At 36.0% G+C, this 27448-nt stretch overlaps 1 protein-coding gene across 1 annotated transcript; it reads left to right on the top strand.

The window, feature by feature from the left end:
* Positions 1 to 493: 493 nt before the first annotated feature.
* Positions 494 to 24805, top strand: LOC106930524 (acid-sensing ion channel 1C-like). The gene is made up of 2 exons (XM_015008132.2): positions 494 to 1048; positions 24710 to 24805. The coding sequence occupies exons 1-2, from the start codon at positions 494 to 496 to the stop codon at positions 24803 to 24805; spliced, it is 651 nt and encodes a 216-aa protein (XP_014863618.2).
* The last annotated feature ends 2643 nt before the right edge of the window (positions 24806 to 27448 follow it).

Here is a 27448-nt window from a genome sequence, read left to right as displayed (position 1 = left end):
GCGCCCCTCTTTAAACGCTAGTCCTTTTCATCTCATTCCCCCCTCTCATTGCCTATATCCTTCTGTCTGCTGTTTTCTGTTCTCTTTCCTTGTCCCTTCCTTTTGACTCGACTCAGGAATCAGGAGACATTACGTTTTTAGTAGAAGTGGGTGTTTCTGTCATTGTTATTGGTGCCTCTGCAAAGGACAGCTGAGCGTGGAGAGTGAGAGACAGCTTCGGAGATAATAAAACGGCAAACTGAACGAAAAGGGGGGACCTGGCACTCCAGGAACAGCTGACAAACCAATGGCATGCGAGACTCGATGAAAAGAAAAGTGTTACAGAGTCTGACAACCATTTTAAGGTAGCTATTTACTGAAAATATTTCTCCTTCTTGGAGAAAAAAAAGAGACAGTGTGCCAAACATCACTGCTGGTTACATTTTGCTTTTCCTGTTGCTAAGCAAAGTCTCTAACCTGAAGTTCGTTGAGTACTGAGCATCACTTTACAGCCATGAAAGGAAGCTCAGAGGAAAGCATTGAAAGTGTCAGGCCCTCGAACCTGCAAGCATTTGCCAACATATCCACCCTACATGGCATGAGTCACATATTTGCCTACGGACACATGACATTCCGTCGATTTCTTTGGACTATTTCTTTCTTGGGCTCATTAAGCTTACTGATGCTGGTCTGCATGGATCGGGTGTCGTATTACCTAGAGTATCCTCACGTCACCAAATTGGACGAAGTGGCAGCCACAAACCTCACCTTTCCTGCTGTTACCTTCTGCAACCTCAATGAATTTCGTTTCTCCAAAATCACTAAAAATGACCTTTATCACGTTGGAGAGCTCCTGGCCCTCCTTAACAATAATCACCAGATCGCCAACCCACACTTGGCTGAAGCTGAGGTTCTGGCTGTACTAAAGGAAAAGGCGAACTTCCAGAACTTCAAGCCCAAGCTCTTCAATATGACAGATTTCTATAACCGAACAGGGCATGACATCGGTGACATGCTTCTGCAGTGCACCTTTCGGGGAGAGGATTGCTTCGCTGTAAATTTCACCACAGTAAGTCACCAGCTTGCAATTTGCACTCTTTTTATTTATTGTCAGAGTTGGCAGTCTGTCACTTTTTTTATTTTATTTTTGGAGATGTTTAGATTGGGTTCCAGTTTCAACTGTGCAGTTTGTTTTAAAAAGATGCCTGACTGCAGTAATTTTCTGCTTTAAGATGGAGGACGTTGTAGTTAAGTTTTGTGAATGACTTGTAAAGCTTTGTTGCAAGTGTTGGTTTGCATCCATTAGCCATGCAATGAACAATTGCTGAAAACTCTTGAGGTAAAGATGTGTCCAAGGCAATGCTCCCTTTATTTTCTCAGTGATCCGTGAAGATGGCTCTCTGGATGACAGAAACATTTTTGATATGTTTTGTATCTTGTCATTGCAATTCAAGAAAACTATTTGCCCACTGTTAGTTTGCGATCAAAAAGAAACCAGACTAGGACCAGCCGTTTTAGAGCTCTCAATATTTTTTTCTTTTATCTTCCGCTTCACACACTTCAGTTCAGTTTACAGCATAATCATGTCAGTCAAAACAAGAAGAGGGAGAATCTCCCTCTCATCTGAACCACCTGGCTTTTAAGGGATTGGCTTCCACCAGGACTAATTAGAGGGGTGGAGACATTCACATTTCTAGAAAGAAAGAACATTTGTACTAAACTATTCCTAAAAAAATGTCTACACAGTTACATTTAACTCAAACAAAACTTGAAACAAAAAGAACAATCTGGATCCAAACAAAATCAAAAATACATCTCTCCTCCATCTCAGACAATGAATTTTCCCAATGAGGCTGATTGAAAACACCAGGTCCTTGTCAGCACTGCTCATGGGCACGCTTCCATGGCAGCACATGACCAGGTGACCTCAAAGAGAAGAGAAGATGATTAAAACAAGTAAATAAATCAAGTTACATTCCCCAAATACAATACATTTACCCAAATAAATTAGAATATATTCTAATATACTTTATATATAAAGTACACAAAAACAGCACCTGTTAGGGAGGGGGTAAATCCCTCACACCCACTCATTTTGGAGAGGTAATTTGAGCATCATTGGTGAAATTGATTAATTTCCTCATAAACTTGTGGAGCTGGGAATTTGTCATCCTAATCCTATCTGATCTACCAGCCATTACTCATCACTGCTTTAAAATGGTTTTCAGTTGTAACTACGTAGGAGTAACAGCTTATTTCTGTGGTTATATTTTATTACAGTAATGATAAGAAAAGGTGCAATAGTGCTGAACGTTAACAAAGCATTAGTCCTCACTGTCTGCCCAGCTGAGCTCTTCATTCGCTGTACAAGATTACTCTGGTACAAGTCTGTAAGAGTGAGGTAACAGCTATTGTATTACCTGTCTAATATTATGGTCAAAGTAGCACTAGTAGTAGTAGGTCTTTTAGTGAGTTAATGTGAGAACTGCTGTGCTTTGCTGACGATCAGGATAGACCTTCATAAATTTTACTTTTAGTGATAGTTTCTGTTTTTTTGAGACAGACCTTTGCCCATGTTTTCCTGGTACATGACTCTGTTTCTAGTAAGTACTGTCATCAGCCTACAGATTTTCTGCTTGATATGCAACATTTTTAGATGGGTGTAACTTCTTAAGGAAACTAAAAATGACACGATTCATAATTTTCCAATAGTATATTTCATTCTAAGGAGATCATTGAATTTTACTTTAGCTGTGACTTATGATGATTTAAATACCACAGTCTTCATGACTATTGTTCACCATGTCAATTCTTTTGCGACCACAGTTACATAATTTTTTTTCATAAGGATAATACACCATGTTACAAAGCTCAAATAATTCTAACTACTTTGTCAAAATGATGATGAGACTAGAGAACAACAATCTAGTCTAATATTATTCAGTCATTAGATTTCAATTGACTGTTGTACCTTAGGGTTGTGGTGAAGTAGTAGACTTGCATAATAGACGTACAAATGACAGATCTGCTGCAACTTCAGTTTTTTCTTGTTTTGTGTTGTTTTTATCATGGTTGTCTGTCTTATCTTTGAAGTCCAAACTTGAGAAATCAACATCTAACTTTATTTATCTCTCAAATGAGTTCATTCCACTTAAAAATATGACTGCATTTCTCAGTTGCATCTTTAATCAACCTTGAAAGAAGTCTTCTGAGAAAGCCATTTTATAAGTGACTGGCTACAATCTGCTGAGTTGATCAAGGCGTGTCTCTTCTGAGATATTAATTTAATCCTGCTTTTTGGTTTTTATGTCTTTTTAATTTGTGTCACAAATGTTGCAAATCGGAAATGCCTTCATTAACATGTTTGTTTCCAAGCAGCACTCAGGAGTGTCGAGACAAACAGGAATTATTCATGGGAGGATAATTGCTTGACAGAAAGTGTCAGCTGAGCTGGTGGTGGAAGAAAACATGGTGGTGAAATAAGTCTTCCTGTGTGTCAACTTTCTTGTTGTTTTTCAGTAGATATCTCAGTCCAGAAATGCAAAATTCAGCCTGGAATCAAACTTGAACATTCTTGTTGGTACTCACTAATCATTGTGGCATATTCTTTGGATGGAGTGCATTGCTAAACCATAAACGTTATATGCGCTCAGTGGGCAGAGATGTGTTTGTCAGGAATCGGGTAGATTATATACCCATTTAGAAGACTATCTGATGCTGTGTCTGATGATAATCTCAAATAACTAACTGCAAGCATTTGCTGCTTGCTCACTAGGAGTAACAGAGTTCTTAACAAGATTCCAAAATTGTGTTCTGTTCATTAGAATTATCCCCCCCACCCCCCCAAAAAAAAAATATATATATATATTTCTTTATTTGGGGTGTTTTTAAGTCCCTTTTAATTTGTTATATGATGCCTTGCAAAAGTTTTCATTCTGAACTGTCTTAGCATACATTGCTTTTCCCAAATTCAGTTTTCAATTTCTGTTGAAGGAGTTAATGTAATGAATCAACATAAAGTTGAGCATAATTGCTAAGTGGAACAGGAATGTTGTGTGTGACAAATACAAATCTGAAAAGTGTAGTGTGTATTTTTATTCAGCCCCTTCGCAACAAAATTTAGATTCATTTTTACAACTGAAGGATTGTTTTTTTGTTTGTTTTTGAGTATACCCCTACCAGTTTTGCACATGTAGGGTGGATTCTCACAGTCGTGTTGTCCTGTAGAGGTCTAGTCCATTAGGTCTGAAAGTTCGGTTCATTTGGGGAGGTATCATTGTGTTTGAACTTTGATGCAGACTTGAGCCTAAAATCATAGGTCTTGTCCCACTTCATGTGAACCAAGTGCAGGGTGCATAGAAAAAAGGCAAGGAATTGTGGTTAAGCACAATCAAAATAAATGTGTGTAGCAAGATTTCCAAAGTCACATGTGGAGGGAGGGCATTTTAAAACCTCTGATGCATATGCAATCAAAATTTATTACACGTGCTGGTAAGTACAAGACCAATCAAGTTTTAAAGCTAATTAGGGAGGAAGGGGAGGTTATGGGTTTCATCCATACAGTTGAGCAGCACTGCACATAAGATAAACTTAGCCATCGATATATATATTGCATGCTGTTTCTGATTATTTTTAGAGGTTTCAGAGTAGATTCAGAGTAAAATATTCATGTTACCTGCAAAAGCAGCTAACATGCAGACTTTATTTGTAAAAACATGGAAAATGTAGTGTTGTTCCTTGTCACAGTTGTGAGTTAGTTTGTGTTAATCTGTTGTATGAAATCTCAATAACGTACAGTTCAGAGATTGTAACAAATTTTGAAAAGTTTTAGGGGAAGAAATACTTTTTCAAGGATTGTATCCTTTCATATTCTCCTATGTTGTCCTATATAACAGCAGACTCAATATTCACTGGAAGTATACTAATAAACGTATAATTTCTTTTATTCAAATTCTTCTCACAGACCTGTTGAGGGATGGATTTACAATGCAAAGGACTGTGTGAGTGATGAGCTTTGACCTTGAATAAATTGTGGAAGAATTCCATTAAGTCCTGGTTATGATTCAGCTGGGAAACAAAGCTTTCGAAATGTTTTCCATCATAATGGATGGGAGGCCAAGGGGAGACTGGCACTCTGCATTTCAAATGCTATTAGCCACTTTTCGGTCTTTTGTGGTTTTTGTCAGGCAAATAATATCAGTTTAGTGGATATGAGCTGGGTTTGTTATTCCCAATTTAAAAACAAATCAAGATAACTTATTTCTCTATCACCCACTTAATTTTTTGTGAATCTGGAATTACATTTTGCCTAGTTGGTTCACAAGAAAGATTGTTTATCCACACAGGATGCAAGACAAATTATCCTGAGTTGCCAGAGTGACATCTCTGGCATTAATGCTGACGGGCCTGTTGCTTTGTGAGAAAACAATTGCTATGCACTTGATTCTTGTTTTTAAACTTTGTAGTGATATTTCTCAGTTTCCAGGCCTATGAATATTAGCAATGTCATTTTGAGAAGCAGTCAGAAAATATTTGTCTGTGTTAGTAATTCATAATGTTCCGACTCTTTTGATTCTAACAACTGGTAAAATCCTGTAAATCAGTTCCGAATTTCAAACAGCATCCCCTCTGCATCAGTTTAAATGTTTTAATTGCCTTTGCCCAGGGGAGACAGTGTTTTGAGAAATGATACCAGTAGTGTAAATTAGACAAAGTAAGATATAAAAGAGAGTAAAATTAAAAATATATTACACATATATTAAAATATTTAAATAATTTCTGTTACTTTTGATGATTATTGCTCATAGCTCATAAAACCCCAAACTCAGAAAATGTGAATATTACATAATTTAATATTGAAATTTCAACCTGCTGAAAAGGATACCCATGCATTATATACCCAGTCAGGACTTCTGAATTACCTCATCAAGCAGTGCGGCATTGATGAGGTGGTTCTACTGAGGAGTAATCACAGTTATATTTCAATTTTCAGAGAAACTGAATCTGAACTCTTCTTAGCTGTAAGCCATAATCAAATACTTTTCATGTGATAAAATAAGTTTCACATTTTGATATTGATTTACTAAAATACTTTTCCTTTTTGATAATATTCTTCATTACTGAGATTTCCCTGGTATTATTATTTTTTTTATTAAAGTTTTGTTAAAATGAACAAAGAATATCTGCACAAGATTTGTTTGTATACTTTGGCAAATCCATGGCTGCAGTATTACAAATTGGTTAATTCCAAATTCATGCTTAACCAGAGCAAATGTGGTTGTTAGAATTTTTAGAAACAGATCTTTTTGGAGCACTAACAATCCAGAGGTTTTTTAAGGAAAGGAAAGAGCAGGACACATTTGTACTTCATATTATGGATTGTTTTAAACATTTATTAGAAATCTTGTCATTTGGGATATGATTTAGACTTTTTCTTTTTAAAGCCCTTCCTTTTCCGCTTTTCTGTGAAAGAAGAAAGTATTTTTCAGCTGTGAAGAAGATTGAAACACAGCTAACTGTGCTTTAATTTAAAGTTTCTGTAATTTGAAGTGAAAATGGATGGTTGTAAGAAATGACCTTCATCCAGAGGGATATATTGAGTTGCAGGGACTCTTGAAAACCCACATTTAACATTATGTAAATGACACCTGGATTGATAATAGACCGCAGCCTATGATCAGGAGGTTGATTATCATAATCTGATAGTGTGGTAGCTCTCTTTCTCTTTAGTCTTGATATACCCTGGCAAGTTCTTCTTGGATGCATCTCTGCTCAGTCTTGCAGAGATTGTAAAATCAGTATTCATCATCACATTTTTGCTGAAGCTCTGTCTTTAAGATGAGAGTCATCTTTCATCTTTATTCCCTGATGACAGCAGGGTGCCAAGAGGATAAAACATGGTTACAGCTGAGACTCAGACTGTCTGACCTATGGATCTACAGATAGATGAATAAAGTTTTTTAGGAAGAGGGTTAAAAATTTGAGAAAACAAATTCTGAAAATGTATAATAACTGAGCCAGAGAGGGTATTTGTCAGACACTGATGTCACGAATGGTGTTTAACAGCTTTACTATGGTCATTGATAACTCAACTAAAGCAGCTAAAATACTTTCATAGTTTCTTTGTTAGTAGATCGGGTTGTTCATTCATGGGAATCTGTGACAGCTGAAACTGCAGAGAAACATTTCAATGTTCCAAATGTGTCTGTTAATTTTCACAATAATGAGCAAGATCATATTTTTACAGAATCTTTTTTTTTTATTATTTGTTCAAATCCAGAAACTTCCTGTTTACTGTATGACGTAAATCAACTTGAATCAAACATGTTGGGTGTCCTTCCTCAAGCTTTTCACAATAGTCTGCTGAAATTGAAATCTAACAGACCTTGAATAACTGAGTCAGGTTTTTAGGTTGCCTTATTCTCATACACCTTTTCTGCCCAAATATTTGCAATGGAACTCATATTAAAGCTTTGTGATGAAAAGTATTTACATTAACTTTGCTGTCCTTAAGCCACTTAATAACTAATTTGAAGATTTTTGGTTCATTTGGTTCATTGATGTAAATAATGTTTAAAATGTTGCTTTAATATTTCCAAATAATGCTTTTTCCTCATGATTCCATCTATTTTGTTCAGTCCAACCAATCCCTCCTATAGCAACACATCCACACTGCATGATTCTTGCACTGTTGTGCTCTCAGGTTCAGGTTTCCACTTTTTACCTCCATCATGGTCATAAGACCAATTTTAAGTCTATTCAGCCCATGAGACATGTCTTAAAAATAAAAGATAACACAGACAGATGTGTGTGAATAATCTTGAAGATAAGCAGAGGTAAAGCTTCCAGACAGACAATCATGGGGAACTTTTTTTTTGGGAAACATGACCATAAATGATCAAATGGATAAAGACTAGAAAGTTCAAAGGCACTGACTTACAATAAACAAAAGCAAACAATTCATCTGTTCTGCATAAATCCATGTACAAAGCAAAGAAGTTACCACAACAAGAAGCAGACGTTCCACATGCAAAACCTTCAGCTCCAGTCACTGATGCATCATCCTGCTGATGTGTTAAGCATATTTGAAGGCTGATTCTTGGAACATATCTAACTTTGCCGTTCAGCTGTCTGGAACAAGTATTCTTAAAATCTACATCATTAGCGCAACAAATTTCAGAAGAATATCCTAAATATGCACAGTGCCACTGGCTGCTCAGCAGCAGAGACGGATGCAGTATGTGAACATGGTGAAGGCAGAGAAGAGGAAAGAAAGAAATGACACACTCAACTGAGTAATGTTTCATGTGTTTGTGAAGAGCTGGTGAAACACCGATGGAGCAAAAACCGAATCACCCTAAAATCAAAGCCACAGACAGAGCGAAAAAAGAAAAAAGAAAATATCAACAGATTTGGTAATAACAGATCAGTTGTATACCAAAGAAATGTTTAATATGATGATAAATGATTTCGTCTAGAGTTTATTCTGGATTTATAAGTTGTATTGATTTTCATAAGTTGCCATGACAAATTTACTTTAAATACTAACAAGGAATTATTTGAGTCAGCATGTACTGATTTAATTGGCAAGTACTCCAAACATCAATCACAAGTCAATGATCAAACATAGACTGCAAAATATAGTCACTGTAGAAATATGTTGGCAGGAAATATGTACATTTTGTCCAACATTAATTTATAAGAAGGTTGGCTGTAGTGATGTCTAAGTTTCTTGAATTAGCAAGCAACAGTGTACATCGGTAGCTTATTTGGAACTGAAGCAGAACGACGAGCCACATTGAGCTGTGGTCCAACCAGTTTCATAAATGTAGTTGATTAATCAATTATCCCCCTTTGAAACTTTTTTTTTTTTTTTTTGACATTTTTACATTTAAGCTTTTTGCTTAATGTCAGCGTGACATAAAGAATGGAGATAGAGATGAATAACATCTCAGTGTTCAGGCGAGAAAAGCTCTGTCACTAAAAGCAAATGTATTTTTCATTTAGTGGCTGCATTTTAGCATCAAAACAGATCTAAAAAATAAATGTATAACACCTTTGAATAAATACCATCTCTGATGACAGAAAAAACCCATCACTACATTAGGGATCATCTTATGAGAATTGTTTAGCTCACAAATTTGAAGTTCGGTACAAAAAAGTAGAGATACAGCAATGTTATTGTGCACATATGAAGCACACAATATCTGCTGTTTAGCTAAAAATAATTATATATGCATTTTATTTGTTTCTACTAGTATAAGAGCTAGACTGGTAATTAGATGCTTTCATTTCCGGTGTTTATCCTTCAAGGCAGTGCATGTCCCATTCTTCATTCTGCCCTGGGGAGTGCTTCTGTCCTCTCCATTAAAAGTCACAGACTCTCGCTGAAAGGTGTAAAGGACCAATGGTTGGTTGTTTTTTTGCACATGGATGCCAACAAAAATGAATCAGTCAATGTAACAACCCACCAAGACATCATTACATCACTGAGCAGAACTGAATTACAGCAATCTATATATGCCTGTGACCCTAGGTTGAACCATGCTGGGAAAGTACTCCATCACTCCTATAGGAGCTGAGTTAAGAAGAAAGGATTTCTTTAAAAATCAGCTTTGCCATAATTGTTGAACACCTTTGATGATAAGCTTTGATGTTGAGCATTTTACTTTGTTCAGCATGAGGGTATAAAAACAATATCCACTTAGTTATCAAATGTGCACATCGGAACAATTTAGGTAAATGCACCTGTGGTTTCTGCACATGAGGAAAGGGTTTCTATATGCTGCTGCAGGAGAGAATATAAGAGTTTAATTTCCCTCTTACATTTTCAAACAGTTAAACAGCATACCCAGCGGACTGCCTTCCTGCAGAGCAAGATCAATAACAAAAGTTTCTTCTACTTTAGATCTCCTGTAAAAAAATAAATAAAACGAAAGAATTCCAATTCATTTGGCATATTTTAGTACCTATGCTAAGAAAACTAAACCTTCTTAAAACAAATCTGGTAAATGTAATGAGTTTCTCCTTGGAGTCTCAGAACATGTGTGTTATTATCCGAATCAATAATGATTTCTCGACTGTTGCCAGTTATTGACTTCACCTGTGTGTGTGTGTGTGTGTGTGTTAGGTTGAGATACAAACACTTTGTTTCAAAGTTGGTCAAACATATTTGGGGTTTTAGCAGAGATACTATAAGCAATTATAAAAACATGAAATTAATGCAGAAGACGACACATGACAGTCATGATACTATTATACAAATATGTGTAATAGTATACATTGAGTGTTGGTAAAAATTTAGAATATTCTTCCCCAATGATTTGCCAATATAAAGAATGATAATTGATAAATTACATAAATCAAATTCTTAAAAACGTTTGAATACGGCAATAAAAGAAACATTTTTTTTAACTTAAGAGTTGACTTTTTTCTTCTAATGTAACTCTTTTTGAGCACTGCAGAGATAAACGAACCTAAACACTTGATCGGTTTTACATAAGTTCCCTCCTTTTTCTATTGTTGAGGGTGCTGTGCTAGTCAGAGGTCAAATGAAGATGTAGTCAACTGTACATTGTCATTAGAAATGGTTTTGCACTATTCTAATATTCGTGAATGCTTTGCCTGCAATTAAGTATCAGTTTCCGTAGCTGTATGTTGTGGACAGTTTTGATTTGTAAATGTTTTGTCATTGAGCATATTGTAAATCGACATACTTTTTACAATATTTATATTGGAAAATGCATCTATCTATCTATCTATCTATCTATCTATCTATCTATCTATCTATCTATCTATCTATCTATCTATCTATCTATCTATCTATCTATCTATCTATCTATCTATCTATCTGCTCATAATTGTATTTGTGTCATCTTGGGAGAAACAGCAATCAGAAGATTTCAGTTGCAATGTGCAACTGAAATCCAGATGTTGCGATTGTTGAGTATGTTTTGCCTAATTTTTACTTCTGCTTGACAAAAAAAAATATATTGAACAACAAACCCAGATTAGTAAAAGTTCTGGCTTACATCAGTTGAATGAAGAGTGTACAGTGCCACATATTTCTATTCTTTGAACAATTTCAACATTCTAAATGTCTTCATAAATAAAAATCTGAAAATGAAACAAAATCAACTGGCATCGGACTTATTCAGTGCTTTATTAGGACACTCAAAGATGTTTTACATGAAATCTGTCATTTCTTTTCACATTCACATACTGATGATAGCAAGCTACTGGATTGTAGCCATAGCTGAGTATTGCATTCTCGTGTAGGCTATTTGGCTCCCTACACTGTGATCCACAGCATCTCTTACAGAACACTTTCCAAACCAGTATCCAACAAATTAAAAGTATGTCATGATTACAAATCTGAAAAGACAAGGCCATTCAGCTAGATTAATAGGACTGGTAAAGATGGTCTTAATCAGAGAAGCAGTCGAGACCTATGGTCGTGGAAGAGTCAGCGTTATCCACTCAAATCTGGCCTTGTTCGATGGTATCAATATGTAATTTTATAGTTCTATAAACACCATCTAGAAGAGACAGTAAACATGTGGAAGAAAATCCTCTGGTTAAATGAGACCAAAATTAAACCTTTTCAGTTGCATGAAAATTTGTTTGAGGAAAAAAAAACTGAACACAACAAATCACCCTGAAAACACTGTACCCTTTTTGTGCAATATCACTGTGGTAACATCATGCAATGGGAAGGGCTCCAAATTGATGGGGGGAAAAACAAGCTAAATAAAGAACAAGACTGGTGGAAAATTTGTTCACTATTTAGCAGGACAACCACCCAAAACATCCAGTGAGATTTACATTGGAATGGTGTAGATCCAAGTCGCACCATGTGTATCCCAGTCAAAGTAAAGACTTGAGTCAATTTAAAAATCAATGGTTCGAATTTAGAATTGATGTTCATCAGTGAAAAAATTAATTTCTCCAGATGAACAAAGCTGTTGACAACTCATGAAGATGCAGGTGTCTGCATCAAAAGATGATTGACTTATGAAATTATAAACTAATTATGAGACTTTTTAAATTTTAATTTGAAAGAATATTTAAACCATCAATTTTTTTCATGCAAATCACAATTATGTGCTACTTTGTGCTGGTCTACCACATACAATCCTAATTAAATATATTTTGAGGCTCTAATGTGACACCATGTCAAAAAGTTTAAATATATGGATACTTGGCACTTTACTGAACATTTAATTTGCTATTGATTTTAGGAGAGACAACTATTTTTTTCCCCAAGTCCTATACTAGTGATGATCACACTATGAGACACTGAACAATTCAAGTTACATATTGTTATTCTGTATGTGTAGAGTAGTAAAGAGCAGGACTCATTTAGTGGGAATGAGCCTATGGATGTTTTGATTTCTTGGTTTGTGGGAACCAACACGAACCAATATCCCTAAATAAAATAACATAATGTTGTTTTTCAGTAAAGGTCATTCATACTGAAATCAAAGAATAGTTTCCCATAATGCATTTGTATGTCTTAACAAAAGGTTGATAGGGGATTATGCGATTATGTTTTTGCTTCAAAACAAGAACTTCTATGTTTGTTGTTGCGTGGACACAGTGAGCAGTGTGCACCTTGTGTTTGCATCACTGCGTTTCCCATTAATGTGTAACCAACAGAATGAGGCAGGACAAATGAATATGCCTCTGCGTAAATTGATTCTGCCTCCTACATGTTCAGACTGTTCATTAATTCTTATCAAATTTTACCCAGAGGTTAAAACCGGGCTGCACCTTTAGCTCCTAACATTTTAGTTCATCAGACCACTAATCACACAGACACGTTGTTGGAGAAATCGTTACATCTGTCATTACCTTGATTTTGACCTGTGATGCACTACTATGAATAGTGCTTTGGTTTGTTACTCATTTACATTCATGATGTAGTTTATCTTCTTTTAGAGTGGATTATAGTGTATGAGATCCATCTTGTCAACATGTTTCTATGTATTGAACTCTAAGAAAGTATCTCAGATTCTCAAAGATAAATGTTGCCACTCTCTCAGATCCAGTAAGCACAAGCACATTAAGTGCTAAAAATGCATTCCTCTAAATAAATTGTTTTAGAAAAGTTTTTTCTGCTGTTCTTCAGCATTGAAATAGAGTAGCCTAGAGTACCTTATTGCTCCTAATTAAATTAATCACAGAGAGAGAGATTGGTGTGTGCCTCGAAGCTCCCCTTTCCTTCCATTAAATCCATTTTTTTGGAACATTTTAAGCTTTGTCTCTTAAATATGGGAATAATATTGTTTTATTTGTAACAACCATGACCTACACTATTATGTTTCAAAGCACTGATTTGTGGTTAATCCTAAATCCCAATATATCCTATTTTACAAAGGTTTAACTGGGTGGCACCACTGTGCAAAATCTTCTTATTTCTGCAGTGCATGTGTTACATGTTGTACCACAATTCATTTTTTCATTCCTTAAGCTGAAATGTTGAATAAGACTTGGTGGGTCAGTAGCCTTTAAACACCGCAGTGTTTGCAGAAATCCAATCATAGACTGCCACAGACAGAAATAGATACACCATCACAAATAGGCTCTGCAGAGAGTTTATTTCAATACATTGGGTTGCAGGCAGTGTTTGGAGAACATGGTGCATTTACAGATACAAAGCTGTTAGATAATGTGAAGGCTTGCTGTCAGCAGCCAGACAGAAGGTCTCACCTCTGCTGTGGGAGTAACTAACTACTCCATCATGCCTTAGCCTTCTTTCCATCCATCTGTGCTGATATGCGAGTCTTAGGTTTTGTACTGGTTTAATTTTAAGCGCATGTTAGAACTTTAGATATAGTCTAATTTATTAAGCAATGCTACATCTTCTTTCATAGCATTTAATGCTTTAATACAAGACTTTGACGACAACAAAGAAAAGGGTGCATAAATAACATTTTTATGTTTGCAGAACAAAAGACTAATTTTAATATGGTTTGCGTAATCTATCTCAATGGACGTTGCTACAGGTGATGCTGCCCTTTCAGTTTCTATAGTTACAGTAAAACAAGGTGTGACTAATTCAGCTAAGTTGTTTGGTTAGAATAGTTTTAGTCTTTGTGGATATAAAAATATAAAATTAATTTCTAGACATGCACTTCTTAAAAAGCCAATATAGAAAGATATATTGGCTTTCAAAATTTTCGAAACCGCTACGATTTTTACATCTTTTTAGTATCTTGTCAGAGAAAATGCTGGAGAGGCTAGAGTTTTTTTTTCCAGAGTTTTCTGGATTATAGTAGATCATAGCACTCAACATCCCTCACCTGTTGCTATAAGCTGCCAGGCAGCTGGCTGAAAGAAGGTTTTTCCTAGCAGAATATAATTAATTACTGTTATGAAGACAATGCTGTTTGACAACTACTTTTGCTAAAAGTGTCACATTTGATTACAAACTAGTTATTAGAAAAGACCAACTGACTAAATAAGTGCTACAGAACAGATAAAAGCAGAATAAAATGTTGTGTGGAATAAGATCTTTGAAAAATAGTTTTAAAATGATACTCTTACGATATCATGGTGATTGAATTAAATGATGACATAAAACATTGCGTGTCATTCAAACGTCTTGAATCCATAGGTCTTTGGTTTAATCACCAGCTACAATTTTTGCAAATTATGAATGTAATCTCATGCAACTATTCAAATCCATTGTTACCATGGTTATTTTTGATGGCTAATTGCATGAACAGGGTTATTTACTTGTGATTGTATTTTCTGTTTATTGTTTTATTTATTTATTGGAAACACCACAATTGCAAAATTGTGTTTTTTTTTTTTTGTTTTTTTTTTTTTTTACATTAGCAGAACATAGAAAAAGATTTGCACACATTTGTAATGGAAATGCAGCTACTGATACTTTAAATACTTTGGTAGATCCAACAGAACCTTCTGAATTGGGTTTTGTCATTTTTGCTGAATGTTTTGCACACAGATTATTTATCTTTGCATTTTAACCTTGTGTAGCTCATTCTGTGACTTTATCAGCTTTAAAATGACATTCTCCTCCAAGTATTGGTTTATGCGCAAGAAGCCTTTTTCTACCTGGGCCTGTCTGTTGCCATGGTATTCATCTATGAAGCATGCTCATCTTGTCACAAATTGTATTACTCCATATTTAGAACAATTGCCAAAGTTATTTAATTAGCTTTATAGGTGCAACATCGTCCTTTGTACAGCTATTTTTTTCTAACATGGGGTAAACAAACACTTGGCTTTATGCATTTTAGTTTTCCGAACTTAGTTCTGCCAAGCCTGCTCAGTGAACTAATAATTAACTGAATTCACAGTTAATATAAGCTTGTGCAAACGATTCTTTGTCACCAAACCATTGAAGTTATTTACTGTATATTCATTGTACTCTAAGTAAATACTGGGTAAAATATATCTTTAAAGCCCAAAATCAATACCAGATGCACATGATGAGTAAAATGATGTATGTATGTAATCACATACTGGTTATTGTTACATTAAATTCCATTTTTAGAAATATTTATGCATTTTTGCTATAGTCAAAATTGTGGACCTTTGGAATTAAATCATGTTTTTATTGAATCACGATCAGAAAAAAATAAACCTGCAAGTGTTTTGGCTCATTTTGTTTTTTTAAGGGGCTCTTTCCCCTCTTTCAGCATGGAGTCTGAAATGCCAAGTGTATGTTCAGGATCACACCCTGCAGGTGTGCTAAATTGACTGTTATCATAGATATACAAATGTCACTTGAAGTGACTTAATAATGGTTTATTTTCAAAATTACAAAGGCTCTTGTGGGTTCAATTTTAAGCCATCATGCCACCTGTAGATTTTAATGGAGTGAAGGCAAAAGTCGACATCACGATCTTCCAGTACACTGCTGGAACCCAGAAAAGCTTCAACATTGTTGCGAATGCTTTCTCAGCCTGCACTTGTGCCATTAAGTGAGCACCACCTGAAATGTCCAATGTCTGCACCAACACAATGCTACATTTCAACAATGGCTTTATGCATTAAATTAGGGGCAAAGCTACAAACAAGTGAACTCGACCGGAAGACACCGTCAGAGCTGCAGATGTTCAAAAGATGGTGAGACAAATCAGATGGTTGGCACAGTGCTGAATTCTCACAATACATTGTTATCTGTAATTGTAATGACCTTACCTGAAATGTGTTGTTGATACATGTGAGGAGGAGTGGTGACTCATCTAGTTAGCATTTTCTGCAACTGTGCTTATCTCAAAGTGTCTATGCTCTAGAGAACAGTTCATCCTTACCTGTCCCCCGTCTATGCCTCTGCATTTCTGGATTAACATAGTTGCACTGCAGCTGATTCAAACTTTGCCCAGGAAAGTGCAACCCACAACTGAGAATATTTTGATTGCAAAATTGCTCAATCTATGAATAGCACTATGAAAAAAGTATTTTGCACATTTCTTCTCGTTTTCATTTTGAGCCCAGATTTTCCACTTAAACTTTGGTAAGTTTAAGAAAATGCATATCTCCCAAAATCCTTGCTTTAGTCTTGCAGTTAATTAAGGACTTAACATTTTGTTTGAGCATATGTCTGACTTTATAATCTTGGTAAACTCCTGAGTTTCATGCAGATTTCTAAATGGATGTCATTCTTGTCCTTTGTTATTGCTGAATCATGAACGGCGACCTATGTTGAGGCTGGTATGGCATAAGTGCCTAGATATTGTACTTTGTTCTTTTCTACCCTCCTAGGTGAGTCGCCAATGTTCTCTTTGAATAATTTTGGCAAATTTCTACATTTGCAAGTTTCTACATTTGTGTAGAAACTTGCATTTTACAAACTTCCATATTGCTATTGTCTTAAATGTCTGTAGGTATTTGTTTTGGCGTTGGATCCAATTGACCCTGTTCAGCTCTTTTGTCTGTACATGCCCCTGCTTTAAAAAGCTTTGGTTTAAAAAAATCCTGACATAAAAGAGCAATTACTTCAGTGATTATTATGTGCATCTGAATACAGTAATTGCAAAAATAATGTGGCGCTGCACTTCCAACACTTAGTTTGCATTTAATGAAAGCAGCAGTCTCATGGTTTATGAACCTAGGAAAGCTAAGGAAATCTCTCTTTCTGCCTTTCTTAGTTCTTTCTTCCACCTCCATGTTACTCTCAGACTCTCATATCTGATCATAAAATCTATCAGTATTCTCTGTATGATAGCCACAGGGGAACATTCCTTTTTGAAGACAATTTACTCTGAACACTTAAAACAGTAATTGCTATTAAGAAACGGCTGCTTTGGTGGATGTACTAGCTCTCTTGATGACTGGTTTAAGGCTATATGTTCCCCAGATGTACTTTTCTGATGTTGCTGCAGATGTCAAGGTTCTTTCAACCCCTTTTAGTTGTTTACACACTCATGTCATTTGAAAACGGTGAGATCTGGTGAGGCTCATACCGAGCCTTTGTTGTATAGACTCATTAGGGTCTCGATACAGTGGAAGCAATGCCGTAGGAAATGTGTTTCTCTTCAGTGGATCGTGGGAAGACTCTCTTCAGACAAGTCAATGTCTCGCTCACTCTGCTTAGTCAGGCCAAACACACCCGGGGCAGATCACTCTCTGCCTGCATATAAATTAAAGAAGATAGCCTTGTCCATGCTTTATTATCTGACCTGCTCCGGAGTGCTGTCTCAAATTCCTCACTGAGAAGCGGACTGATTTCACAGAGGCTAATGACATAAGTGTCAACATCATTCGCTTGCCTCAAGCTGAGGAGAAATAATGACCACCGTCATGAATTTATAGGTAGTGCAACAAACAAATGCTTCTGTGTGTGTGTGTGTGTGTATGTGTGTTTTGACAAGTTTTTATTACAGTTATAGTGCAACACCTTTGTTTATCCAACTAACAAGGAAATGCATGTGTGTGCCTCTTTGTGAAGACTAAAGAAAATGTGAGTTCACGGATTCATTGGGTTTTATCACTGGCTTTGTTTTCCAATTAGGAATTTCTGTTATTATTGTCTTGACCCCGGGCACTATCAACAGCTTAGTCATGTTGCAATTAGCATTTACAGTAAACACCAGTAACCTGCGTGTCTCTGAACTTAAGACACGCCTGAAGGTGTTTCGATATCTAAAGATAGTTATTTTGACTGTTTTTTATTCTAAACCTTGTCAACAAAATTATTAAAATATATGTAATCCAGCAAAACATAAAAAGCATCATGGCTGACATATTTGTCAGATTATGTCTGAAAATACTTGCAAGAAAACACAAAATAATTTACGGTGATATAACATTTTCTTTACATTTTCATTAAGAACCGTATGTCAGGCAATGGGTCTATGAAGCCATTGGTGTTCTCATGACAGTTACAACATTTAAAAGGAAACAAAAAGTAACAAACATTACTTTGACCTGTGACTTCTGTCAAAATACATATTTATTAATGGCAGTCCAATACCTCTGAAAAGTAATTTCTTTACAGTTCCCATGATGGAAATAAAACTATAGTGTACTGTGCTAATATTTAAACAAAATTAGCTGTCAGAAGGACATTGACTACATTACACCTATTGGGGAGAGATGTTCATGAGGAATAGCACTCTTACAATCCTTGAACAAAAGGATACCCCAGGCCATATGTGTCAATCAAGTCTTAACAATTCCAGAGCAAGTAATGTGTTTAAGTAGCATGCAAATAATTTGGTTTAACTGCATCCACCTTAGTCCTGCAAGACCATAATTTCCTGATACATTCAGTCAATGTTACACACTATCAAATTAAGTCAAATTTGATCCTACCTGAATTCAAAGCATCAAATTAAGTTGTAATTCAGTAATACTCAGGTTAAAATGACAAACTAGCCTTATGGGTATTTGTATAGTCAGCTAGTATCACACCAGTTCTAATGTTTATCAAAACTACCAACAGTAATTTGCAGTAATGATGGTAATTTGGTAATTGACCTCATGTGGTATTGTATAGCTTGCGTGAATGTGCTGTCAATTTGAAATCCATTGGATAATTAGTGTTACTTATATGATAAGGTTGAAGTAGCTGTTTCTTAGGCAGAGCGTTTTTCTGACTTAATGAATGTTGTATTTCAAAGAGTTTTCTGTGGTTGATGCAAATGCTTTAAAAGCATTTAGTTACGTTTAAATTACATTTGGTGGTGCTCACATTTCAGACATATTCCTTCATGACTTAAAGGAACAGGATATAAACATTTCTAAAGGCTCCCACATACTCGGGTGTATTGTGCGTATCATGTTATCCGTGCTGTCTCCATGCACATCTCACTGACAGTTGAGATTTCATAGTTGAGAGTACAGATTTCCTACATGGAGAAGAGGAATACAATAAGCTGGTGAAGGACATAATGATGTTGGGGGAGTGAAGTATGCCTGAGTATGTGGGAGCCTTAACTGATGAAATTAAAGCACTTTGGTATTTCAAGTCACAGCTCCTGAAGAGCTATGGAGTTGCATTTGTGACTTTGTCTGGTATAACACTATTATTGTGAGGTGTATATATATATATAAAAAGAGTACTGTAAGTTTTCTAAAATTTGTTTGCTAAAATTTGTTTCTTCTTTTTCTTGTGAACCTAGCTTTGTGCGTAGTCTTTTTCTTGTGAGCTAGATTCATCATTTTGCACACAGTAGCTGAATATTTTCAGTCTTGACTTTAATTTTTTTTCTCTTACAAAATCACAAAATCATCATGTTACTTCCATTGCACCTAAATTCCAAAAGTGAGAAAGAGTTACATTTATTTCTGTACTTTAAACATTATATTTTTACCATTTGAAATGTTCTGATAGACTGAAGTCTCACAGAGTATTTTGTAGACCATGCTTGATCTGACTGAGACCTCTATAGTTAAGCAAATTTATCTTCTACTGACTTACTGATCACTGCCAAGGCACCCTGGACATGACTCAAGCATGTGCAATATGTTTTTTGGGGTGATTTGTTACTCAGACTGTGAGGTGCGATGACATAATACCTTAACTGACTAATGCATAAAATCATATCAGAATACTGAACTGTGTTTCAACAAGACAACTTTCTCTTGATTTGGAACATTTTGCATTACAACAAATGTGTAACTCTTTAGTCTTTGCTTAGGTCAGTCACGTGTTTTGCTTTCCTGATTTTGCAGAAGCACTGTTTATAGTTGTTTTATGACTCTGAATGGGTTCGCACAAATACATTTTTATCCATTCAGACCCTTTCTTATGTCTGTGCTTGGCTTGCTAATCTAAATTGCTAGTGGAGACGCTAATACAAGAGGTTTAAAATGTAGAACAGAAAATCAGCTTTAGCTGTTTCATTATCCTAATGAACTCATTATGGGTCTGATAATTGTCCTCAGTTGGCACCACTGATTGGGAGCTGTTGGCAAGCAATATTTCACCATGAGTTTGTTTTCAGTTTCTGTGTGTGTGTTTGTTCATTCACCAAGCTATCTGTGAACCTTTCTTTTTAGCATCTGACCGTAGATGTTGTAATTGTAGTTTCATTAGAGCTGTTTGATTGTCCTCTTTTCCATTTTTATTGTTAAAAGGATGGTAATTATAAGATGATTGCGACAAGGAAAAATAAATTGTGATCAGATTACCTGATACATTGAACTTCTCATGTCTAATTTGGAAACAAAAGTTGTGGTAATGACTCAAAATGGGGATTTTAAAGACATTTTTATCAAGGAAGAGATTAACTATGTCTATAGCATGTGATGGTTGTTATGGAGACTCGGAGACACCCAACTGCCACTGTTTGAAGCTCTTTAATGCTTGGAGATTTATTTTTTATCTCCCTTATTGTCTTGCTGAATTTGTTTGGTAGCAAGATAAATTGAGTCTCATCTGGCTTTGTGGCTCAAAGAAATGTTTCTGTAGTGTTTCATACACCCCAGGGAAACAGAAGGTCATGTGGTAATCCATTAGACATTCTTAGGAGCTTCATCTTCATTAAAACATTGCATTACTTTGAAAGTATTGCAAAGGCATCACTACTGATGTTTTGAACAGTTATTTGTAAGGATGATTCTTTTTTTAATCTGTTAGTTAATTATATATTTTAATTGTATTGATCTATTATTTATAAATGAAGTTGAAGTAAAATAATTTTAAAATCAAATTGAAACATCAAGTTCCCTCCTGTAAGTTTTGTTCAGCTTCTTCCTCCAGCACTTGGTGATAGTCCCACATGCTACAGGCTTGTTCTGGCACAAATGAGCTTGGCTTGTAGCAGTGGGTGAGAAATGCTCCTTCAGCCAGCAGGATAACATTCTCCTCCCATTCAGTCTCGCCAAACTTCCTCCTGCCAAGAGTCCCCACTGCATAGCCACCTGGTCCTATGTTGTAAGTCTAATCCAAGACGGAGAGCCATCCATAAGGCAGCCAGGTTTCCTTATGAAGTACTGTAGTCATACAGTCAGACCATCACAAGAACCTTGGCATTAATCTGTATGAATAAACAGGCATCGAAGCCAAGACCTTAGCTAATCTTCTGTAGTTAGGTGTGATTGAATTAGAGGATTGATTGGGCAAAAAATATCTTGTTGACTTTTACTGACTTTTCTCCTGGCATATTACTGCCACAGGGCTCTTAGAAAATTAAGTGATATGTATCATTCTAGATTTAACAGTTTAAAGAGTCTAATTGTCAAATCTAGACAGGAAAGTGCTCTGTTACCACATCATCCATCTACAGTTCTCAGTAGAAGCTAGTGCCTTGGAGGGACCCACACATTTAGTTATTTGGTATGAGGGAGATTGAGTCTGACCTTTTTCAATAGAAAATTCCCTCGGAGCAGTAGCGAGGGACCAAATTTAAGTCTTCAATCTTGTAGATGCAAACTCTGACATTCAGGGCTCTTCTGTTTATCTCATTGATTCAGCAAACGTCAAGCACCAAAGCGATGCTGCGCAGCTCTGAGTTCTTTTCCCTTTCCCTCCCCCCTGCCTGCCATTTTTTTTTTGCTTCTTTTTCAAGACTTGTGTATGGTGAATACTAATTGTATGTGATATTTAAAGAACTGTAGCATTTGCTAAAATTAAACAGTCATTCCCCATAGAATGTTGCCTTCATCAGCAGCATGTTAAAGCTGTGCTGTTGATTAGTGTCTAATTTACCTTCTATCTTAAAAGGGAATGCAGCACATTTGCCATATACTCAGAGGCGAGGAGGCTGGTCTCAGGCTGCATTAAAATGTAGTTTATTCATGGAAAACTGAGTAAGTTTTTAAGTTTATTAAACTTTTATTTAAGGTACGACTTAAATAAGGGAAAACCATATATTATCTGACAGCTAGGCTAATTAATGTTGTTCTCACTCCAACAGAAAAAGCACAAATACATGACAGAAAACATCTCTTTATGAAGAAAATGTTCAGATTTACAATATTACAGCTTATAGGCTAAAAATGATGACCAACAGTTAGTGAGGAGTTTAATCTCTGCAAAAGAGGGTAATGTGACAGCAGGAAAAGGTTAGTTGTCACTTTAAAACAAGGAGATGGTGTCAAAGTGATTTGTGTCAGGGAAAATGTTCTGTAGAGCAATAAAATGTACTTGAACTTAACCGCAAATTAATGCGTTTTCTGTGATTCATTTTTGGCTGATTTGCTGGTGTCATTTCTTTAATGTAAGGCAACCTTTCAGTCTTGGCATTGTGACAACCTGTCTTGTCTGTATTAGCCATAGAATAAGGGGACTAAGCTACTCTCACCACTGGATCTGATCAGAGACATTGATTGATACACTTTTTGAGCTACTGCACAGACTCTGACTGTTTGCTTTGCCACTACATTCACCAGTGTGTAAATGATGTGGACTTAGAGTGTGAAATGTTGACTAGTTTCACAAAAGTGGACAATTAGATTAGTAGAACCCCTATCAGCCCCCTACCTACTCCACACACAGTGAATCCTAACCACACTGTTTTAGTCTTGAAGTATTCGCACTGCTGTGGTTGTGCAATACAATATATTTCATATTTATCAATATTCCAGTATCACTGTTTGTAATGTTATTATTGCAAATAATTACTTAGAATGCAATAAATACTAGATATTTAAATAATTACAATGTCCACAGAGTCTCTAAGACAGGAAAATGTTTGGTGATGCATGTTGCTTAATGCAGCAGAAAATGTCCTTGGAAAACTTCAACTAAATTGTTTCTTTGACATCACGGCTAACACAGTGAGATGCAACTTTTTTACAAAATCCTTGTTATTCAGGATGGAAATAACTTATTAAATTTTTTTCCAGAAGCTACTCATTATACAAGGTCCATGTTTCCAATATATTTGAAGAAGAAAGACATACTGCTGTTTAGTTATTCGTTTATTGCAAGATTCACCAACAATATCACTTATTGCAGGTCTTTCTAATATCCTGCTGCTGTATGTACCACTAGAGTAAAATATTTATTGATGAATATTAAATATAAAAAGGATTATTCAGCTAGAGAAACAAAACTGTTATTTAGAAATTTTTGGTTGAAGATTTTCCACAAAGAAGAAAATGTAGTATCAGATAAAAGTGTTTGGTGCTTTGATGGCAGTATAGGAGTTGTAAGATAAATGAATTGTACAAGATACAGCTGTTTTGCTAACAGCTGTTTTGCTGTTAGCAAAACAACAAAAAGCAGTCATGGACATCATTACATTTTCACCTTCATACTTTAAGTAAATATAAAATAGCCACTTTGAACATCTGTTTTTTGATCAGAGTCAGTTAAGGAATTTGGCTCCTGTTTTTAGCATGTTACCCAGCTTTACTTCCCAAATCCCCAGTTGGTTGCAGCAGATGCCCTCTCACACTGAGCTGGGTTCTGCTGCAGTTTACTTCCTGTCAAAATAAAGTTCTTTCTTTCCACAGTTGCCACATGCATGTGAGTGTGAAAGATTTATGTAAAGTGAGTATATCAGTCAGTGACTAATTTCAAATAGCTGTTTTTCATTGAATACAAAACTATACAATTTGGTATAATTACACTTGAACTCAGCTTATAACGTAGGTAGGATGCATTCATGACGTGGAATGCATGGACTTGAACTTTCATCTGTACGTGGATGGAACTGTTTGTTATGTAAAGTATCTTCATTTATTATTCCAGCAGACTAATAATTAGCTGATCCACCTAATCAGCTGATGAGGCAGACTGATGCAGCATCTATCTTATTAGCTTGTTAGATATATTTCTTTTTCCAACAAACTCATGGTGATTTGAAATCTTTTAACAACATTGTAAGGGAACTAATACCAATGACAAGTTCACATAACCTCATTTATAAATATATCAAATTAACCTTTAACATTAAAATTAAAATGAAACACCCCTAACAAATGACAATGTTTTGATTCTCTGAGGTTATTTAGAAGCATGGGAGATACAAATGTCAATTGATTTTCTCGGTTAGTTTCACTTCAAAGAGTGGCATTTGCTTTTACTTAGCTGTAAACATTCAATCATAGGTCAGGATGATGCTTAAGGAATGTGCCTAACAAGGACATGCAAGCCACTCCTTTGTTTGGCTCAGCTAAATATCTTCACAAGTTGAAGTGATGAGTCACTGCACACTTCTCTTTGCTCAGACTGTGTTACATTGAGACAATCTACAGATTCATGTCGGGACAGAAGAAGGTGGGGTCATGTCAGACTATTTCTCTGGTTTGCATGCCATCAATCTGGTACAATCTGGACAGCACTGATTCTGTCTGTCTTCAGAAGAGCAACACATTCACAATCCTTCATAAAGCCGCCATGATGATCTTTCCAGCTCGCCTCCCGTGGGTCCGAGCACCAAAGACGTACTACCTTTGATGAATGTTGTTGGTGGATTTCTAGTGTTTGTGTATTTTATGTTTCAAGTTAGTCACACCAAGACATAGTCTTTAGGGGGGGGGAAACATCTTTTTGATTTTTAATTATGTGGTTTGTTCAATGGAATGATCAGTTTTTACACAAGCAAGTGATCTTGAAATATCATTACAAAGCCTCAGTCACTCTTTAATGTTCAGTGTTAACTATATATGCATAAATCGCTTGCACAGCTGCACTGTTGCAGAAATCAATATCCAGTTAAATCCACTGTGTCCATGTCTGGCATAGAAATCAGTTCCTCTGTCTTATATGAGTGAGAATTTTAACACACCTCGTTGGATCTGCATGCAGCCAGTGTCCCTGAACATGGCTTGACAGAGAGCAAAATGAGCGAGCGAATGACAAGGAAGCTGCATTCTACTCTTGCCCTTTTCAAGAATCACAAACAGACACAGTTCAAAGAGCTGCTGATGCTTTTTCTATATGTCTTTTGCTATATTGCAGTGTGAATTGGTGCTGAAAATATGTAATTACATGTGCCTTTCTATGGGTGATGTGAACAGCAAAAGGAAATAGACGTTAAGACCATGCTTTCATGATTTTCTTATCTTTGTGTCTTTGGACATTTAACATGGCAATCAAAAACAGTCAAACATATTTTTTTCTTTTTTCTCTTGCATCCAACACTTGTGTGAGGTCATGATACACCCAGATGCTGTAATGGTTGTTTCCATTTTTCACCCTGACCTGTGGGTCGGTTCTGTTTACACAGCAAAAAGACATGCATTGAACCAGTGACCCAACTGTGTCAGGAGGCTTTCTGTTTTGATTTTACTGAGGTTTCTTTGCTCCTGGTCTTTTCAAACTCTGCCTTGTGTGCGAAAAACCTTAGTAGTGACATGCAATCCTTTGACTGTTTTATAAGTAAGAAGAACGCTTGATTCTGAAATGGTTATGTTTGTGCAAGGAATCTTCTGGTGCAAAATTCTTTTTTTTTTCTTTGGTACAAACTGGATTCTGGTTTACATCTGAAGTCTTTTAATACTTAACCTTCTGTCTACCTCAATCCTACAGATTCAGTAATCTTATTAATGTTGTCAGTTCAAGCTGTGGGTTCCCCAAGGTGAGAGCTGCATGGCATTCAAAAAAGCAGAGAGCAGCAGTCCCTAAGTCGTTGATGGATGAGCAAGGGGATTTAGCCTCCCTTAAGCCTTTTTATCGATATAATTCGTATCTGTATAACCACCATTTCCGCAGTGTCAGTCACAGGCATACACACTGAAGTGAAGCGTGTCCCATGTTAACTCTCCAAACAGCATTTCCCTCCATCGGAAATAGATTGTGAGAAACAGGGAATCCAGTAGTTAAGTAATTTAATGGGTTCAGTTCTTCATCAAAATGTCAATAGTGCTAGCATTACAACTTTACTCATATAAGTAAACTTTTTAGCTTTCTAATCCACCCACTATCTAAAGAGACAGGGTCATTTAAGTGTGAGGTCTGGTGGGGTCGCACTGAATCCATGTGCACTTTTATCTTTTTTTTTTTTTTTCTTGTGTGGTTTTGGAAATTGACAATCTGATGGGACAACCTCACCGCTTCCCTTGTGTCAGACCGTGACATTTTCCACACTCCTCCTGAGCGTCTTGGTTAATCATGGTCCTCAAATAGTATGCATGGTAGAAAAATGGGTGTCCACACCATTACATTTGAAATAAACCCAAAGCAATTTTATTAAGAGTTTTATATATGTATCATGTGGTCTGTTTGTTGGGCATTACTCAGCCAACATTTTTTTTCACCCTGATGGACAGGACACATGGAAAAAAAAAAAAGGGAAATAAATACCATTTCCTCCAGCTGTATGAAGCACCTGCTCAGCATTCACACCTCAGCAGTTTGCAAAGTTATGCTGTGACAACTAAATGAACACCACCCATTAGGGTTACTAAGGTAATGCTTTTGTGAATATAGCCTCAATTGGCTTGCTTGTAGATTAGAACGGCAGGTGCGTTAAGTTGCAAGGTGCAGGCTAGATTGCTAAGCCCATAACCTGACTAATTAACTGGGTAATTAATGTAGACAACATAGTTGTAAGAGGAAAGCAGATCTGGTTTTCATCACAAACCCAAACATCTCCCAAACAACACAAACTCATAAACCTAGCGGAAGCATTGTGCAGGGGAAATGTGTTTCTTATTCTAGGTTTATATGATTGTTGCAGCCAAAATCTGATGCCTTCTTGATATGAAGAATACCAAATCACTCAGGTGTGTAATTTAGCAAAACTGCAACATTGTTGTGGCCTGATTTTGTTGTCAGCCGTCTGACACAATACTAGACTGATCAGCTTCACCTTTTTGTCGGATTAGCATAATGCTGTTTACTGTATGTATATGAAAACAGTTTATATATTTAATTGATGCAGAAAAATGTTGACTATTACTGTCATTTAAAACAAAACATTATATCACATTCAGTTTTCTTTCTCTCTATAGATAAAGAAATGCTTGTGTTAAGTTTTTGATAGTTTACAACATTACGGTGCGTCACATAAACGCGTCTAGCTGTAGTTTATTGCTGCTGTCAAAAGTAGATGAATGGAGTATGAGAACAGAGTAAACAGAGACTCAAAAGGATAAA

The sequence above is a fragment of the Poecilia mexicana genome, unplaced genomic scaffold (genome assembly GCF_051168715.1).
Source record: "Poecilia mexicana isolate PSO_F unplaced genomic scaffold, ASM5116871v1 scaffold_17, whole genome shotgun sequence".
NCBI classification, from domain to species: Eukaryota; Metazoa; Chordata; class Actinopteri; order Cyprinodontiformes; family Poeciliidae; genus Poecilia; species Poecilia mexicana.
This window is presented reverse-complemented; position numbering and strand designations above follow the sequence as displayed.

Coding starts and splice junctions, on each gene's coding strand:
- LOC106930524 (XM_015008132.2), top strand. CDS start 494: ATGAAAGGAAGCTCAGAGGAAAGCATTGAAAGTGTCAGGCCCTCGAAC. Junction 1,049..24,709: donor TCGCTGTAAATTTCACCACA/GTAAGTCACCAG, acceptor GTCTGTCTTCAG/AAGAGCAACACATTCACAAT.